Here is a 19,555-nt window from a genome sequence, read left to right as displayed (position 1 = left end):
GCTTATTCTTATATATGATACTTTTAATAATTTTAGGTCCTGGATTTTATAATATCTTGAACAATACTATAATTGCCAGTGTTAGAAATATCTGCTCAAAGAAACAGAAGAAAAGTGCATTTGGTTCTTCTGCTCCTCGGACTTTCTTCTTGGTTCAGAAAGAAGCTTCTGATACCCCTGGGCCTGCTGATTATCAGGTAATACATTCATACCAAAATAATATTCTTTATGTTGACTATCAAGCTATTAGGGTTCTCTTGAAATTGCATGTTATAATTAATAGAAAAGGATGTAAAATAGTTATTATAATCATATTCCATATGTTAAGGAAAGTAGAAGAAATATTGAACATATTAAGTAATAGAGAAATGGCAGAAATAAAAAACACAAATTGAATTTCTAGAGATGAAAAATATAGTGTTTGAAAACATATGCTCTTGGGATGTGCTCATGGGAAGGTGATCAGAATGGTGAAGGCACGTAAGTTTAAACCATGTAACCCAAAGAACATTTGAAAAAAATGAAGATGCTTAATACAGGGAAGTGAAGACTTAGGGAGAATAAACTAGACAATTGATTTTAAAATGGAAAGCTTTCTAATTTGGAGAAAGTTCTGTGTGACACATGGAATTCTTTTTTTATTATGATTTTATTTTATTTTATTTATCTTTCATTACACTTTAAGTTCTAGGGTACATGCACATAATGTGCAGGTTTGTTACATAGGTATACATGTGCCATGTTAGTTTGCTACACCCGTCAACTCGTCATTTACATTAGGTATTTCTCCTAATGCTATCACTCTCCCCGCCAACCACCCCACGACAGTCCTCAGTGTGTGATGTTCCCCACCCTGTGTCCAAGTGTTCTCATTGTTCAATTCCTACCTATGAGTGAGAACACGCGGTGTTTGGTTTTCTGTTCTTGTGTTAGTTTGCTGAGAATGATGGTTTCCAGCTTCATGTCCCTGCAAAGGACATGAACTCATCCTTTTTTATGATTGCATAGTATTCCATGGTGTATATGTGCCACATTTTCTTAATCCAGTCTATCATTGATGAACATTTGAATTGGTTCCAAGTCTTTGCTATTGTGAATAGTGCTACAATAAACATATGTGTGCATGTGTGTCTGTATAGTACCATGACTTATAATCCCTTGGGTATGTACCCGGTAATGGGATGGCTAGGTCAAATGGTATTTCTAGTTCTAGTTCCTTGAGGAATCACCACACTGTCTTCCACAATGAATAACTAATTTACACTCCCACCAACAGTGTAAAAGCTTTCCTATTTCTCCACATCCTCTCCAGCATCTGTTGTTTTCTGACTTTTTAATGATCACCATTCTAACTGGCATGAGATAGTTTCTCATTGTGGTTGTGATTTGTATTTCTCTAATGATCAGTGATGATGACCAATTTTTTGTGCCTGTTGGCTGCATAAATGTCTTCTTTTGAGGATATCCTTTGTCTACTTTTTGATAGTGTTGTTTTTTTCTTGTAAATTTGTTTAAGTTCTTTGTAGATTCTGGATATTAGCCCTTTGTCAGATGGGTAGATTGCAAAAATTTTCTCCCATTGCGTAGGTTGCCTGTTCACTCTAATAATAGTTTCTTTTCCTGTGCAGAAGCTGTTTAGTTTAATTAGATCCCATTTGTCTATTTGGGCTTTTGTTGCCATTGCTGTTGGTGTTTTAGTCATGAAGTCCTTGCCCATGCCTGTGTCCTGAATCATATTGCCTATAGGTTTTCTTCTAGGGATTTTATGGTTTTAGTTCTAACTTTTAAGTCACTAATCCATCTTGAATTAATTTTCGTATAAGCTGTAAGGAAGGGATGAAATGTCATTGTTCTGCATATGGCTAGCCAGTTGTACCAGCACCATTTATTAAATAGGGAATTCTTTCCCCATTGCTTGTTTTTGTCAGGTTTGTCAAAGATCAGATTACTGTAGATGTATGGTGTTATTTCTGAGGCCTCTGTTCTATTCCATTGGTCTATATCTCTGTTTTGGTACCAGTACTATATTTGCTGTTTTGGTTACCGTAGCCTTCTAGTATAGTTTGAAGTCAGGTAGCATGATGTCTCCAGCTTTGTTCTTTTTGCTTAGTCTTGGCAATGCAGGCACTTTTTTGGTTCCATATGAATGTTAAAGTAGTTTTTTCCAATTCTGTGAAGAAAGTCATTGGTAGCTTGATGGGGATGGCATTGAATCTATATATTACCTTGGGCAGTATGGCCATTTTCATAATATCGATCCTTCCTATCCATGAGCATAGAATGTTCTTCCATTTGTTTGTGTCCTCTTTTATTTTGTTAAGCAATGGTTTGTAGTTCTCCTTGAAGAGGTCCTTCACATCCCTTGTAAGTTGGATTCCTAGGTATTTTATTCTCCTTGTAGCAATTGTGAATGGAGTTCACTCATGATTTGGCTGTCTGTTTGTCTGTTATTGGTGTATAAGATGCTTGTGATTTTTGCATGTTGATTCTGTATCCTGAGACTTTGCTGAAGTTTCTTATCAGCTTAGGGAGATTTTGGGCTGAGATAATGGGGTTTTCCAAATATACAATCATGTTATCTGCAAACAGAGACAATTTGACTTCCTCTTTTCCTAATTGAATACCCTTTATTTCTTTCTCCTGCCTGGTTGCCCTGGCCAGAATTTCCAACACTACGTTGAACAGGAGTGGTGAGAGTGGGCATCCCTGTCTTGTGCAAGTTTTCAAAGGGAATACTTCCCGTTTTTGCCCATTCAGTATGATACTGACTGTGGGTTTGTCATAAATAGCTTTTATTATTTTGAGGTACATTCCATCAATACCTAGTTTATTGAGAGTTTTTAGCATGAAGGGCTGCTGAATTTTGTTGAAGGCCTTTTCTGCATCTATTAAGATAATCATGTGGTTCTTGTCTTTGGTTCTGTTTATATGATGGATTATGTTTATTGATTTGCATATGTTGAACCAGCCTTCCATCTCAGGGATGAAGTCAACTTGATCTTGGTGGATAAGCTTTTTGATTTGCTGCTGGATTCAGTTTACCAGTATATTATTGAGGATATTTGCATCAATGTTCATCAGGGATATTGGTCTAAAATTCTCTTTTCCTGTTGTGTCTCTGCCGGGCTTTGGTATCAGGATGATGCTGGTCTCATAAAATGAGTTAGGGATGATTTACTCTTTTTCTATTGATTGGAATAGTTTCAGAAGGAATGGTACCAACTCCTCTTTGTACCTCTGGTAGAATTCAACTGTGGATCTGTCTGGTCCTGGACTTTCTTTGATTGGTAGGCTCAATAATTAATTAATTATTGCCTCAATTTCAGAGTCTGTTATTGGTCTATTCAGGGATTCAACTTCTTCCTGGTTTAGTCTTGGGAGGGTATATGTGTCCAGGAATTTGTCCATTTCTTCTAGGTTTTCTAGTTTATTTGCATAGAGGTGTTTATAGTATTCTCTGATGGTAGTTTGTATTTTCTGTGGGATCAGTGGTGATATCCCCTTTATTATTTTTTATTGCATCTATTTGAGTCTTCTCTCTTTTCTTCTTTATTAGTCTTGCTAGTGGTCTATCAATTTTGTTGATCGTTTCAAAAAACCAGCTCCTGGATTCATTGATTTTTTGAAGTTTTTTTATGTCTCTATCTCCTTCAGTTCTGCTCTGATCTTAGTTATTTCTTGCCTTCTGCTAGCTTTTGAATGTATTTACTCTTGCTTCTCTAGTTCTTTTCATTGTGATGTTAGGGTGTCAATTTTAGATCTTTCCTGCTCTCTCTTGTGGGCATTTAGTGCTATACATTTCCCTCTACACACTGCTTTAAATGTGTCCCAGAGATTCTGGTATGTTGTATCTTTGTTCTCATTGGTTTCAAGGAACATCTTTATTTCTGCCTTCATTTTGTTATTTACGCAGTAGTCATTCTGGAGCAGGTTGTTCAGTTTCTGTGTAGTTGTGCGGTTTTGAGTGAGTTTCTTAATCCTGAGTTCTAATTTGATTGCACTGTGGTCTGAGAGACAGTTTGTTAGAGTTTCTGTTATTTTTGCATTTGCTGAGGAGTGTTTTACTTCCATCTATGTGGTCAATTTTGGAATAAGTGCTATGTGGTGCTGAGAAGAATGTATATTGTGTTGATTTGGGGTGGAGAGTTCTGTAGATGTCTATTAGGTCTGCTTGCTGCAGAGCTGAGTTCAAGTCCTAGATATCCTTGTTAACTTTCTGTCTCATTGATCTGTCTAATGTTGACAATGGGGTGTTAAAGTCTCCCATTATTATTGTGTGGGAGTCTAATGTAGGTATCTAAGGACTTGCTTTATGAATTGGGATGCTCCTGTATTGGGTGCATATATATTTAGGATAGTTAGCTCTTCCTGTTGAATTGATCCCTTTACCATTATGTAATGGCCTTCTTTGTCTCTTTTGATCTTTGTTGGTTTAAAGTCTGTTTTATCAGAGACTAGGATCACAACCCCTGCTCCTTTTTTACTTTCCATTTGCTTGGTAGTTCTTCCTCCGTCCCTTTATTTTGAGCCTATGTGTGTCTCTGCATGTGAGACAGGTCTCCTGAATACAGCACACTGGTACATCTTACTCTTTATCCAATTTGCCAATCTGTGTCTTTTAATTGGGTCATTTAGCCCATTTACATTTAAGATCAATGTTGTTATGTGTGAATTTGATCCTGTCATTATGATGTTAGCTAGTTATTTGGCCCATTAGTTGATGCAGTTTCTTCATAGCATTGATGGTCTTTAATTTGGCATGTTATTGCAGTGGCTGGTACCAGTTGTTCATTTCCATGTTTAGTGCTTTGTCTAGGAGCTCTTGTAAGGCAGGCTTGGTGGTAACAAAATCTCTCAGCATTTGCTTGTCTGTAAAGGATTTTATTTCTCCTTCACTTATGAAGCTTAGTTTGGCTGGATATGAAATTCTGGGTTGAAAATTGTTTTGAAGAATGTTGAATATTGACCCCCACTCTCTTCTGGCCTGTAGGATTTCTGCCAGTGGAGAGATCCGCTGTTAGTCTAATGGGCTTCCCTTTGTGGGAATTTGAATGTTTGCTTCCCTTGCTAGGTTCAGGAAGTTCTCCTGGATAATGTCCTGAAGAGTGTTTTCCAACTTGTTCCATTCTCCTCATCACTTTCTGGTACACCAATCAAATGTAGAATTGTTCTTTTCACATAGTCTCATATTTCTTAGAGGTTTTGTTTGTTTCTTTTTTCTCTAAAATTGTCTTTTCACTTTATTTCATTAATTTGATCTTCAGTCACTGATTCCCTTTCTTCCACTTGATTGAGTCAGCTATTGAAGCTTGTGCATGCATCATGAAATTCTCATGCCATGGTTTTCAGCTCTGTCAGGTCATTTAAGGTCTTTTCTACCCTGGTTATTCTAGTTAGCCATTCGTGTAACCTTTTTTGAAGGTTTTTAGCTAGCTTCCTTGCAATGGGTTCTAATGTGCTCCTTTAACTTGGAGAAGTTTCTTATTACCAAGCTTCTGAAGCCTACTTTTGTTAACTCGTAAAAGTCAGTCACTCAGCTTTGTTTTGTTGCTGGCAGGGAGCTGCAATGCTTTGGAGAAGAGGCACTCTGCTTTTTAGAATTTTCAGCTTTTTGCTCTGGTTTCTCCCCATCTTTGTGGTTTTATCTACCTTTGGTCTTGGATGGTGACCTACAGATGGGGTTTTGGTGTGGATGCCCTTTTTGTTGATGTTGATGCTATTCCTTTTTGTTAGTTTTCCTTTTAATAGTCAGGTCCCTCAGCTGCAGGTCTGTTGGCGTTTGCTGGAGGTCCACTCCAGACACTGTTTTCCTGGGTATCACCAGTGAAGGCTGCAGAAAAGCAAATATTGTAGAACAGTAAATATTGCTGCCTGATCTTTTTTATGGAAGCTTTGTCCCAGAGGGGCACCTGCCTGTATGATGTGTCTGTCAGCCCCTACTGGGAAGTGTCTCCCAGTTAGGCTATGCAGCGGTCAGAGTCCCACTTGTGGAGGCAGTCTGTCCATTCTCAGAGCTAAAATGCTGTGCTGAGAGAACCACTGCCCTCTTCAGAGTTGTTAGACAGGGACGTTTAAGTCTGTAGAACCTGTCTGCCGCCTTTTGTTCCACTATTCTCTGCCCACCGAGGTGGAGTCTATAGAGGCAGTAGGCCTGGCTGAGCTCCAGTGGGCTCTGCCCAGTTTGAGCTTCCCGACTGCTTTGTTTACCTACTCAAGCCTCAGTAATGGTGGACATCCCTCCCCCTGCCTGGCTGCAGCCTGGCAGGTTGATCTCAGATTTCTGCGCTAGCAGTGAGCAAACCTCTGTGGGCATGGGACCCACTGAGCCAGGCATGGGAGAAAATCTTCTGGCCTGCCTGTTGCTAAGACTATGGGAAAAGTGCAGTGTTTGGGCTGGAGTGAACCGATTTTCCAGGTACAATCTGTCATGGCTTCCCTTGGCTAGGAAAGGGAAATCCCTCAACCTATTGCACTTGCTGGTTGAGGCGATGCCCCGCCCTGCTTCAGCTTGCCCTCCATGGGCTGCACCCACTGTCCAACAAGTCCCGATGAGATGAACCAGGTACCTCAGTTGGAAATGCAGAAATCACCCACCTTTTGCGTCAGTCACGCTGGGAGCTGCAGACCAGAAATGTTCCTATTCAACCATCTTGGAATGGCACTACATATGGAATTCTGTCAAGACCAATAGGTGAAAACTGTAGACATTCATATTTCAATTCAGTGAAAGTTATAACTGAATTTTATGTAGTGCAGTTTTAAGATGTATAGTGTGATTTTAAGAGAACAATGAAAAACAAAAACCAGAAAAAATATGTGTAACCATTTAAAGGTAAGAATTGTTATATAACTACTTTGAAATCTGTTGCCCTTAATTGCTGATACATGAATTGTTATTTGTTTTATTATACATACAATTTATATTTGTGGGATTAATTCTTATAATTTAGATATTAATTTTTTCAGGTTTTTAATGTTTATTAAAACTTATTTTTCTGAGGGTTTTCTATGTAACTGTGCTCAAATAAGTTTATTTTCTGTGTAAACATCTATTTTTATTCTTTTTTTAATCATTAAGAGACAATTCTCCGTGTGTTTTGTGTTTCTACACACCTTTGCTTGCACCTCCTTTTTAAGGATGATTGTACAGCAAACAGCCTTCAGAGATACAGTGTCTCCCTCCTCAGCAAAGGGTGTGCTTACTGCTCATTATAAAAGATTGAGGTTCCCAGAGCTCATAGTTTTTCTCCCATTTTGTGTGCTGGTATTTATTTTGCCCCATCTGCCTTGTCCCCAGTAGGACTTTAGGGCAAGGAGGACTGATGCAAGTGTGCTGTTCTCATGCTGTTTTTTATGCCTTGAGGAATAAAGTCCTTTGTCTCTGACTCAGGAGTTTTGCATTTTTCTGTAAAACTGTGGCAGGTCACCTCAGTAACATGAAGTAGGGCAAAATTTCAGACCCATCACAGTACTTCCTATTCACATATAATTAACTTATAGACATTTTTCTTTTACTGTATTTTGCTCCCACAGCTCCTAGTAGTGCATCTGATGGCCTCCTCAAAACAGCTCTCTAGTTTCTGTCAATTTAATTTATTTTTCATTAAGCTTACCAGTTCATTTAATAATGAACAAGTTTAACATGCCTACATGTATTCTAAATTAATTTTTTAAGTTGTGAAATTTCTAGACTTTCAGTTTGAGTTTCTGTCATCAACCTTTGATATTTGTCTTTAATTTCTGTTGTTCTCTTTAGTCTATTGTTCTATTTCTGTTGTTCATTTAGTCTGATATAGGTATACATAAATATATGTGTGTATATATTTCGTGTGTGTGTGTGTGTGTGTGTGTGTGTGTGTGTGTATGTATGTATGTATTTGAAATAGGGTCTCACTATGTTGCCCAGGCTGGAGTGCAATGGTGCAGTTATGGCTTACTGCACCCTTGTCCTCCTGGGTTCAAGTGATCCCCCTGCTTCAGCCTTCTGTGTAGCTGGGACCACAGGCATGGGCCATTACACTTGGCTATTTTTAAAACATTTTTCATAGAGACGAGGTCTCACTTTATTGCCCAGGATGATCTTGAACTCCTGGATACAATTGATCCCGCGGCCTCTGCTTCCAAAAGCATTGGGGTTACAGGGGTGAGCCACCACACCCGGTATATATTTTTAATTGTAGTAAAAAACACGTAATGTTGAATTTATCATCTTAACTATTTTAAGTGCTAAGTATATTTTAAATCTATTATGAATGTTAATAGTTTTTAGAACATTTCTGCTATATTTTGTTTAAAATGTACTAACAGCTCATTATTCTTAGTAACCTGACATTTAGATAAAAATAATTATAGTTTTTTTTTCTTTTTTGAGATGGAGTGTTGCTCTGTTGCCCAGGCTGGAGCGCAATGGTGCGATCTCGGCTTACTGCAACCTCTGCCTCCTGGGTTCAAGCGATTCTCCTTCCTCAGCCTCCTGAGTAGTTGGGATTAGAGGCACGCACCACCATGCCTGGCTAATTTTTGTATTTTTAGTAGAGATGGGGTTTCACCATGTTGGTCAGGCTGATCTCAAACTCCTGACCTTGTGATCCACCTGCCTCAGCTTGCCAAAATGCTGGGATTACAGGCGTGAGCCACTACACCCAGCCAGAATTATAGTATTTATTCTTCACTGTAGATATTGAGAAGCCTAGCATGGTGATTATTAGCATAATCTCTAGACTCAGAGTGTTTGAATATACGTTTTTGCTCTGCCACTGATCTTCGGCAAGTTATTTAAACTCTTTGTGCTTAGCAAAATGAATACCATAATAGTACATACCTAAAAGTGTTGTTGCAAATACTAAGTGAACCAAAAAACACTTTGAATATCTTCTGGCACACAGTAAGGACTCAGTAAACTTGCTATTCTTGTTGACAATTTAAAACTACCTATAGGTATAACTAAGACTCAGTTTATAGAGTCTTTGACAAAGTCTAAAATCAAGAGTGAAATATAGACCCTAAACATGTCTGGTTTTTAAAAATTAAGTCTAGTAAACCTTGTATTTAATTGTAGTATCAATTGATTTATGTTTAATTTTGATTGTGTTTGTGTGTATACATATTACACTATTTTATGTATTGTATTGGCCCATTTGTTTTGCCACGTAGTTTTTTTTTTTTTTTTAAATTAATTTCCATAGGTTATTGGGGATCAGGAAGTGTTTGGTCACGTGAGTAAATTCTTTAGCAGTGATTTGTGAGATTTGGTGCACCCATGGTCCCAGCAGTATACACTGCACCCAATTTGGAGTCTTTTATCCCTCATCTCCTTCCACCCATTCCCCTGAGTGTTCAACATTCTTTGTGTCATTCTTATGCCTTTGTTTCCTCGTAGCTTAGGTCCCACATATGAGTGAGAACATAAGATGTTTTGTTTTCCATTCCTGAGTTACTTCGCTAAGAATAATAGTCTCTAGTCTCATCGAGGTGTCTGTGAATGCCATTCATTCATTCCTTTTTATTGCTGAGCAGTATTCCACTGTAGATATATACCACAGTTTCTTTATCCACTCATGGATTGATGGGCATTTGGGTTGGTTCCACATTTTTACAATTGTGAATTGTGCTGCTATAAACATGCATGTGCAAGTATCTTTTTCATATAATGACTTCTTTTCCTGTGGGTAGATAACCAGTAGTGGGATCGCTGAATCAAATGGTAGTTCTACTTTAAGTTTTAAATGAAATCTCAATACTGTTTTCCATAGTGGTTGTACTAGTTTACATTCCAACCATCAGTATAAAAGTGTTCCCTGTTCACTACATCCACACCAAAGTCTATTTTTTTTGATTTTTTGATTATGGCCATTCTTGCAGGAGTAAGGTGGTATCACATTGTGGTTTTGATTTGCATTTACCTGATCACTTTGTAGTGCTGATCCTTTTTTGTGTGTGTTTGTTGGCTATTTTTATATCTTCATTTGAGAATTGTCTATTCATGTCCTTAGCCCACTTTTGGATGGGATTCTTTGTTTTCTTGCTAATTTGTTTGAGTTTCTTGTAGATTCTGGATATTAGTCCTTTGTCAGATATATAGATTATGAAGATTTTCTCCCACTCTGTGGGTTGTCTGTTAACTCTGCTGACTGTTCCTTTTTCCATACAAAAGCTCTTTAGTTTAATTAAATCCCAGCTATTTATCTTTGCTTTTATTGCATTTGCATTTGTTTTTGGGTTCTTGGTCATGAAATCGTTGACTAAGCCAGTCTAGAAGGGTTTTTCCGATGTTATCTTCTAGAATTTTCATAGTTTCAGATCTTAGATTTAAGTTCTTGACCCACCTTGAGTTGATTTCTGTAGAAGGTGAGAGATGAGGATTCAGTTTCATTCTCCTACATGTGGCTTGCCAATTGTCCCAGCACTGTTTGTTGAATGGGTTTTTTTTTTTTCCATTGTATGTTTTTGTTTGCCTTGTCGAAGATCAACTGACTGTAAGTATTTAGGTTTATTTACAAGTTCTCTATTCTGTTCTATGTGCCTATGTTTATACCAGTACCATGCTGTTTTGGTAACTATGGCCTTATAGTGTATTTTGAATTCAGGTAATGTGATGCCTCCAGATTTGTTCTTTTTGCTTAGTCTTGCCTTGGCTATGTGGGCTTTTCTTTGATTCTATATCAATTTTAGGATTCCTTTTTTCTAGTTCTGTGAGAGTGATGATAGTATTTTGATGGGAATTGCATTGAATTTGTAGATTGTGCTTGGCAGTATGGTCATTTTCACAATATTGAGTCAACCCATCCATGAGTATGGGATGTGTTTCTATTTGTTTTTGTTGTCTATGATTTCTTTCAGCAGTGTTTTGTAGTTTTCCTTGTAGAGGTCTTTCACCTCCTTGGTTAGGTATAATCCTAAGTATTTTATTTTTCTTGCAGCTATTGTAAAAAGTTTGAGTTCTTGATTTGATTCTCAGCTTGTCACTGTTGGTATATAGAAGAGCTACTGATTTGTGTACATTAATTTTGTATCTGGAAGCTTTCTGAATTCTTTTATCAGTTCTAGGAGCTTTTTGGAGGAGTGTTTAGGGTTTTCTAGGTATACGATCATATCATCAGCAAACAGTGACAGTTTTACTTTCTCTTTACCAATTTGTATACCCTTTATTTCTTTCTCTTGTCTGATTGCTCTGGCTAGTACTTCCAGTACTATGTTCAATAGAAGTGTTGGTAATAGGCATCTTTGTCTTGTTCCAGTTCTCAGAGGGGGAATGCTTTCAAGTTTTCCCCATTCAGTTGTGGTTTGTCATAGATGGCTTTTATTCATTGAGGTATGTCCCTTGTATGCTGATTTTGCTGAGAATGTTAATCATAAAGTGATGCTAGATTTTGTCAAATGCTTTTTCTGCATATATTTAGATGATCATGTGATTTTTCTTTTTAATTCTGTTTATGTCATGTATCACATTTATTGACTTGTGTATGTTAAACCATCCCTGCATCCCTGGTGTGAAACCCGCTTGATCATGGTAGATTATCTTTCTGATGTGTTGTTGGATTCAGTGAGCTGGTATTTTGTTAAGGATTTTTACATCTGTGTTCATCAGGGATATCCTTCTGTAGTTTTCTTTTTTTGTTATGTCCTCTCCATGTTTTGGTATTAAGGTGACACTGGCTTTATAGACTGATTTAGAGACGTTTCCCTCTTTCTCTATCGTTCGGAATAGTGTCAAAAGGTTTGGTACCAATTCTTCTTTGAATGTCTGGTAGAATTCAGTTGTGAATCCTTCCAGTCCTGGACTTTTTTTTTGTTGGTAAGTTGTTATTACCATTTCAATATCACTGCTTGTTATTGGTTTGTTCAGGGTATCTGCTTCTTCCTGATTTAAGCCAGGTCGGTTGTGTCTTTCCAGGAATTTATCCATCTCCTCTAGGTTTTCTAGTTTTTATGTGTAAGGATATTCATAGTAGCTTTGAATGATCTTTTGTATTTCTGTGGTGTCAGTTGTAATATCTCCTGTTTTGTCTCTAATTGAGCTTATTTGGATTTTCTCTCTTCTTTTCTTGGTTGATCTTCCTAATGGTCTATCAGTTTTATATTTCTTTTTGCTTTTTGTTTCATTTATCTTTCATATTGTTTCAATTTCATTTACTGTACTCTGATCTTGGTTATTTCCTTTCTTTTACTGGGGTTAGGTTTGGTTTGTTCTTGTTTCTCTAGTTCTTTGAGGTGTGACCTTAGATTGTCTATTTGTGCTCTTTGAGACTTTTTGGTGTAGGCGTGAACTTTCCTCTTAGCACCACCTTTGCTGTATCCCAAAGGTTTTGATAGGTTGTGTCACTATTGTTGTTCAGTTTGAATAATATTTTAATTTCTATCTTGATTTCATTGTTGACCCAATAATCATTCAGGAGCAGATTATTTAATTTCCATCTATTTGCATGATTTTGAAGATTCCTTTTAGAATTGATTTCCTGTTTTATTCCACTGTGGTCTGAAAGAGTGCTTGTAATAATTTTGGTTTTCTTAAATTTATTGATACTTGTTTCATGGCCCATCATATGGTCTCTCTTGGAGAATGTTCCATGTGCTGATGAATAGAATGTATAGTCAGCAATTGTTGGGTAAAATGTTCTGTAAATATCTGTTAAGTACATTTGTTCTAGGGCATAGCTTAAATCCATTGCTTCTTTGTTGACTTTCTGTCTTAATGACCTGTCTAGTATTGTCTGTGAAGTATTGAAGCCCCCCATTATTATTGTGTTGCTGTCTATCTCATTTCTTACGTCTAGTAGTAATTGTTTTATAAATTTGGGAGCGCCAGTATTAGTTGCATGTATGTTTAGGATTGTGATATTGGACAAGGCCTTCTTTGTCTTTTTAAACTGCTGTTGCTTTAAGGTTTGTTTTGTCTGATATAAGAAGAGCTACTTCTCCTGGCTTTGGGTGTTCATTTGTATCGGGTGTCTTTTTCCATCCCTTTACCTTAAGTTTATATGAGTTCTTATGTGTCAGGTGAGTCTCTTGAAGGCAGCAGATGGTTGGTAAAGTCTTATTCCTTCTGCAATTCTATATTTTTAAGTGGAGCATTTTGGTAATGCACGTTCAACATTAGTATTGAGATGTGAGGTACTATTCCATTTATCATGCTATTTGTTGCCTGTATACGTTGGTTTTATTCTTTTTCTTTTTTTGGAGACACAGCCTCACTCTCTCACTCAGGCTGGAGTGCAGTGGCACAATCTTGGCTCACTGCAATGTCCACCTCCCAGGTTCAAGCAATTCTTGTGCCTAACCCTTTCAAGTAGCTGGAATTACAGACACTCACCATCACGCCCAGCTAATTTTTGTATTTTCAGTAGAGACAGGGTTTTGCCATGTTGGCCAGGCTGGGCTCAAACTCCTGACCTCAAGTGATCTCTCCCCCTCTGCCTCCCACATTGCTGGGATTACCGGTGTGAGCTACTGCACTGGGCCATTGTTTTTTGTTTTTAATTGTATTTTTGTTTTGTAGGTCCTGTGAGACTTATGGTTTGAAGAGGTTCTGTTTTGATGTGCTTCTGGGATTTGTTTTAAAATGTAGGGTTCCTTTTAGCAGTTCTTGTAGTACTGGCCTGGTAGTAGCAAATTCTCTCAGCATTTGTTTGTCTGAAAAAGGTTGTATGTTTCCTTCATTTCTGAAGCTCAGTTTCACTGGATATAAAAGTCTTGGCTGATAATTGTTTCATTTAAGGAGGCTGAAGATAGGGCCCCAATCTCTTCTAGCTTGTAGGGTTTCTGCTGAGACATCTGCTGTTAATCTGATAGGTTTTCCTTTACAGGTTACCTGGTGCTTCTGCCTCACATCTCTTAAGATTGTTTTTTCCGTTTTAACTTTAGATAACCTGATAACAAAGTCCCTAGGCAATGATCTTTTGCGATGAATTTCCCAGGTGTTTTCTGAGCTTCTTGTATTTGGATGTCTAGGTCTCTAGCAAGGCTGGGAACATTTTCCTCAATTATTTCCTCAACTATGTTTTCCAGACTTCTAGATTTCTTATCTTTCTCAGGAATGTCAGTTATTCTTAGCTTTGGTCGTTTAACATAATCCCAGACTTCTTGGAGGCTTTGTTCATATTTTCTTATTTTTTTTCCTTGTCTTTCTTTGATTGGGTTAATTACAAAACCTTGTCTTCAAGCTCTGAAGTTCCTTCTTCTGCTTGTTGCATTCTATTGCTAGACTTTCCAGAGCATTTTGCATTTCTATTAGTGTGTTCATTGTTTCCTGAAGTTTTGATTTTTTTTTATGTATACTATTTATTTCATTGAATATTTCTCCCCTCATTTAACAGATATATATATATATAATTTCCTTAAATTGGGCTTTGACTTTCTCTCATGCTATTTTCATTAGCTTAATAACTTTACTCTGAATTCTTTTTCAGGCAAATCAGGGATTTCTTCTTGGTTTGGATCTATTGCTGGTGAGCTAATGTGATTTTTTGAGGATGTTAATGAACCTTGTTTGGTCTTATTACAGAGTTGAGATTTTGGTTCATTCTCATTTGGGTAGGCTCTGTCAGAGGAAAGGTGTAGGATTCAAGGCTGTTTTCAAGGGAAACAAGACTCATTTGTCCCACGGGGTGTTCCCTTGACATATTATTCTCCCTCTTTTCCTAGGGATGTGGTTTCCTGCGAGCTGTAGTGATTGTTATGTCTCTTCTGGATCCGGCCACCCAGCAGGTCTGTTAGGCTCTGGGCTGGTACTGGGGGTTGTCTACACAGAGTTCTGTGATGTGAACCATCTGTGGACCTCTCAGCCATGGATACCAGCACAATATTTGGGGTGTCTCCTGTCTCCTGCAGGAGCAATCTGCTTTTTTCAGTGGGTCTGTGTGTTTTCTCAGCTTTCCTGATTTATTTCTGCAGTAGGTCTGTAGCAAAAGTTGATGATCTGAGATTCCACACACTACTCTGTCCTTCCAAGTGGGATGCCATCTAGTTCTGCCTCCCATCTGCCATGATTCCCATTATCCACTTTTTCTTGTTTCTTTATTTTGTGGATTATTCAAATATTATAATCAAAATATTAATCAAATATTTTATTTTATTCCATTTCATCAATATCTATTATATTTTTTAGTATTTTTTTATTATTCTTTTAGTTTTTGCCATCAAAATTATAATAAGCATTCACCTACTGCAATCCAATAAAAAGGATGACCTTTACCACTTTCTCAGTAAGACTGACTTAGAACATTTTAACTCCATTTTGTTATCTTGTATTTTGTTTAATTATTGTCACACATTTTAAAGCCACATATTTTAAGTTTTTTGAATATTATTATTTTGTTGTGTGGATTACTTTTATTTATTTATTTTTCTATTGTGCTTCTTTCCTTTTTGCATTTGCATTTTTATGAAAAAGAGAATCATTTTTCCTCTGTCTGAAAAACTTCCTTTAGCATTTCTTCTGGTCCAGGTCTGCTGTGAATTATTACAGTTTTTGTTTGTCTGAAATGTATTTTGTTATTTTTGAATGATTTAGTTTTGAGTATAGATTTTTAGGTTGGTAGTTATTTTCAGTACTTTAATAATATTTTGTTGTTTTAGACTTTCCATCTTTTCCATTGAGAAGTAAGCTGTCCAGCTTATTGTTTCTCTTTCCAGAGAAATTATCTTTGATTTTTAACCTTTGATGTGTCTGAAGTATAGTTTTCTTTTTAATACATTTGCCTGAGGTTTGCAGAACCTTTGAATCTGTGGGTTTATGTCTTTTTTCAGTTTTAAATAATTAACCTTAAATTGAAACAGGCTAAATGCCCCAATTAAAAAACAGAGACTGGCAAATTGGATAAAGAGTCAAGACCCATGAGTGTGCTGTATTCAGGAGACCGATCTCACGTGCAGAGACACACATAGACTCAAAATAAAGGGATGGAGGAAGATCTATCAAGCAAATGGAAAACAAAAAAAGGCAGGGGTTGCAATCCTAGTCTCTGATAAAACAGACTTTAAACCAACAAAGATCAAAAGAGACAAAGAAGGCCATTACATAATGGTAAAGGGATCAATTCAACAAGAAGAGCTAACTATCCTAAATATATATACACCCAATACAGGAGCACCCAGATTCATAAAGACTTAGAGACTTACGAAGAGACTTAGACTCCCACACAATAATAATGGGAGACTTTAACACCCCAGTGTCAACATTAGACAGATCCACGAGACAGAAAGTTAACAAGGATATCCAGTAATTGAACTCATCTTTGCAGCAAGCAGACCTAATAGACATCTACAGAACTCTCCACCCCAAATCAACAGAATATACATTCTTCTCAGCACCACATCACACTTATTCCAAAATTGACCACATAGTTGGAAGTAAAGCACTCCTCAGCAAATGTAAAGGAACAGAAATTATAACAAACTGTCTCTCAGACCACAGTGCAATCAAACTAGAACCCAGGATTAAGAAGCTCACTCAAAACGACTCAACTACATGGAAACTGAGCAACCTGCTCCGGAATGACTATTGCGTACATAAGGAAATGAAGGCAGAAATAAAGATGTTCTTTGAAACCAATGAGAACAAAGACACAACATACCAGAATCTCTGGGACACATTTAAAGCAGTGTGTAGAGGGAAATTTATAGCACTAAATGCCCACAAGAGAAAGCAGGAAAGATCTAAAATTGACACCCTAACGTCACAATGAAAAGAACTAGAGAAGCAAGAGCAAACACATTCAAAAGCTAGCAGAAGGCAAGAAATAACTAAGATCAGAGCAGAACTGAAGGAGATAGAGACATTAAAAAACCTTCAAAAAATCAATGAATCCAGGAGCTGGTTTTTTGTAAAGATCAACAAAATTGATAGACCGCTAGCGAGACTAACAAAGAAGAAAAGAGAGAAGACTCAAATAGACACAATAAAAAATGATGAAGGAGATATCACCACCAATCCCACAGAGATACAAACTACCATCAGAGAATACTATAAACACCTCTATGCAAATAAACTAGAAAATCTAGAAGAAATGGATAAATTCCTGGACACACATACACTCTCCCAAGACTAAATCAGGAAGAAGTTGAATCCCTGAATAGACCAATAACAGGCTCTGAAATTGAGGCAATAATTAATAGCCTACCAACCAAAAAAAGTCCAGGACCAGATGGATTCACAGTCAAATTCTACCAGAGGTACAAGGAGGAGCTGGTACCATTCCTTCTTAAATTATTCCAATCAATAGAAAAAGAGGGAATCCTCCCGAACTCATTTTATGAGGCCAACATCATCCTGATACCAAAGCCTGGTAGAGACACAACAACAAAAAAGAGAATTTTAGACCAATATCCCTGATGTGCATTGATGCAAAAATCCTCAGTAAAATACTGGCCAACCAAATCCAGCAGCACATCAAAAACCTTATCCACCATGATCAAATGGGCTTCATCCCTAGAATGCAATGCTGGTTCAACAGATGCAAATCAATAAACGTAATCCATCATATAAACAGAACCACTGACAAAAACCACATGATTATCTCAATAGATGCAGAAAAGGCCCTCAACAAAATTCAGCAGGCCTTCATGCTAAAAACTCTCAATAAATTCGGTGGTGATGGAACATACCTCAAAATAATAAGAGCTATTTATGACAAACCCACAGCCAATATCATACTGAATGGGCAAAAACTGGAAGCATTCCCTTGGAAAACTGGCACAAGACCGGAGTGCCCTCTCTCACCACTCCTATTCAACATAGTGTTGGAAGTTCTGGCCAGGGCAACCAGGCAGGAGAAAGAAATAAAGAGTATTCAGTTAGGAAAAGAGGAAGTCAAATTGTCCCTGTTTGCAGATGACATGATTGTATATTTAGAAAACCCCATCATCTCAGCCCAAAATCTCCTTAAGCTGATAAGCAACTTCAGCAAAGTCTCAGGATACAAAATCAATGTGCAAAAATCAGACAAACAGAGAGCCAAATCATGAGTCAACTGCAATTTACCATTGCTACAAAGAGAATGAAATACCTAGGAATCCAACTTACGGGGGATATGAAGGACCTCTTCAAGGAGAACTGCAAACCACTGCTCAGTGAAATAAAAGAGGACACAAGCAAATGGAAGAACATTCCATGCTCATGGATAGGACGAATCAATATTGTGAAAATGGCCACACTGCCTGAGGTAATTTATAGATTCAATGCCATCCCCATCAAGCTACCAATGACTTTCTTCACAGAATTGGAAAAAACCGCCTGGATTTATTTTTAATTATTCATGTAGAAATGTGGTCTTTTGTAAACTACTCATTTCCTCTAGAGCCAAAACCATCCAATGAGTAATTAATTTCTTTGTAATTTCATTCAAAGTTGGTAGCTTTTACCCCCTAAGCACTAAAAACTGCACAACGTTTTGGAACTTTTTAATGTAATAATTCCTAGTACCATATATGTGACAGTAATAAAATTATTGTAGTTTTTTTTTTTTTTCCAAGATAACAGATTGGAGGCAAGTGTTACAATGCCTATTCTATTTGAAAAGACAAAATAGTGTATAGCGATTCTCACTGTGAACTTTTTTTTTCTGAGAAGCAATGCAGGAACTTAACAGGAAAACTGAAATAAATCACAGATCCTTTGAAAGATGTGGCAGCTGCAGCCCGCACTGTGAGCCATGTGAAAAAGTAAGCCTTCAGAGTGTGAAAAGCGGAGAGAATGCCTCCAGGATATACACCCCCACTGGGCAACCTGGCAATCTGCCCATGGGGGAAGGCCTTAAATCTACCCAGTGCTAGAACTGATTTAAGGAGCAATGGGGAATATGAAAGTAGGAGCAGTGTGGGAAGAGCCTTGTAGGCATTTTCGATCTCCAGTGTGAACCACGGGAAGCCATTTCTGACTCTGTGTCATGGGGGAATCTTGCAAAAATCTGCTAGCTAACTCAGGCATTGAGAAGGTGGGAAGTGTGCTGCGGCTACAAGTGCAGAGGCTGCACATTCTAGCTTTCCAGGCAGATTGGGAGAAGCATGGCCTGAAAGCTGTGGTTGCAGTCTCTGTGGGGAAGGCTTATGACCTGGGGCATTTTGAGTTCTGAGCATTAAGTGCCTAGAAGATAGATAGCTGCTGCTAGCCGGTGAGATTTGCTTTGCCAAGTGCATGGGTGCTGGATGGGGTTTACTGCCACCTGCTACTTCCGACTCCCGGTATAAACTCATTTGTACATCAGAGGCAGATATGCTTCTCCATAGAACATTACTCTAGTGGCCAGTGAATTCTTCTGATCCTCACTGGGGCCACTGCTGCCCTGCATGGGTAGAGGCAGAGCGTGGAGCTGCCTTGCGGAGCCCCCACATGGCTTTGCCCCTCCACTTGCCCTGATAACTTAACACAAAAGACAGAAATGTTTGGGAGCTCTATAGCTCCACCTGTCACCTAAGAAACCACAATATCTCCCCTGGGTAACATAAGGCAAGTACAAATCTCACCACTACTACCACAACTGGCACTCTTTTGCAAGCACCACCTCCTGGCTGGAGGCCGACTGACACAATGCATTGCAGTAACTCCAAGTAGAACAACACT

General features: G+C 37.9%; 1 protein-coding gene across 1 annotated transcript in view; it reads left to right on the top strand.

Annotated features, from left to right (window-relative positions):
• STPG2 (sperm tail PG-rich repeat containing 2) overlaps positions 1-19,555 on the top strand; it is a 547,712-nt gene that overhangs the window by 173,583 nt on the left and 354,574 nt on the right. The window contains exon 7 of the mRNA XM_078002688.1: positions 37-197. Coding sequence (XP_077858814.1) covers positions 37-197 — 161 coding nt within the window. The remainder of the gene's footprint in view (positions 1-36; positions 198-19,555) is intronic.

Source organism: Macaca mulatta, chromosome 5, assembly GCF_049350105.2.
Source record: "Macaca mulatta isolate MMU2019108-1 chromosome 5, T2T-MMU8v2.0, whole genome shotgun sequence".
In the NCBI taxonomy this organism is placed as follows: domain Eukaryota; kingdom Metazoa; phylum Chordata; class Mammalia; order Primates; family Cercopithecidae; genus Macaca; species Macaca mulatta.
This window is presented reverse-complemented; position numbering and strand designations above follow the sequence as displayed.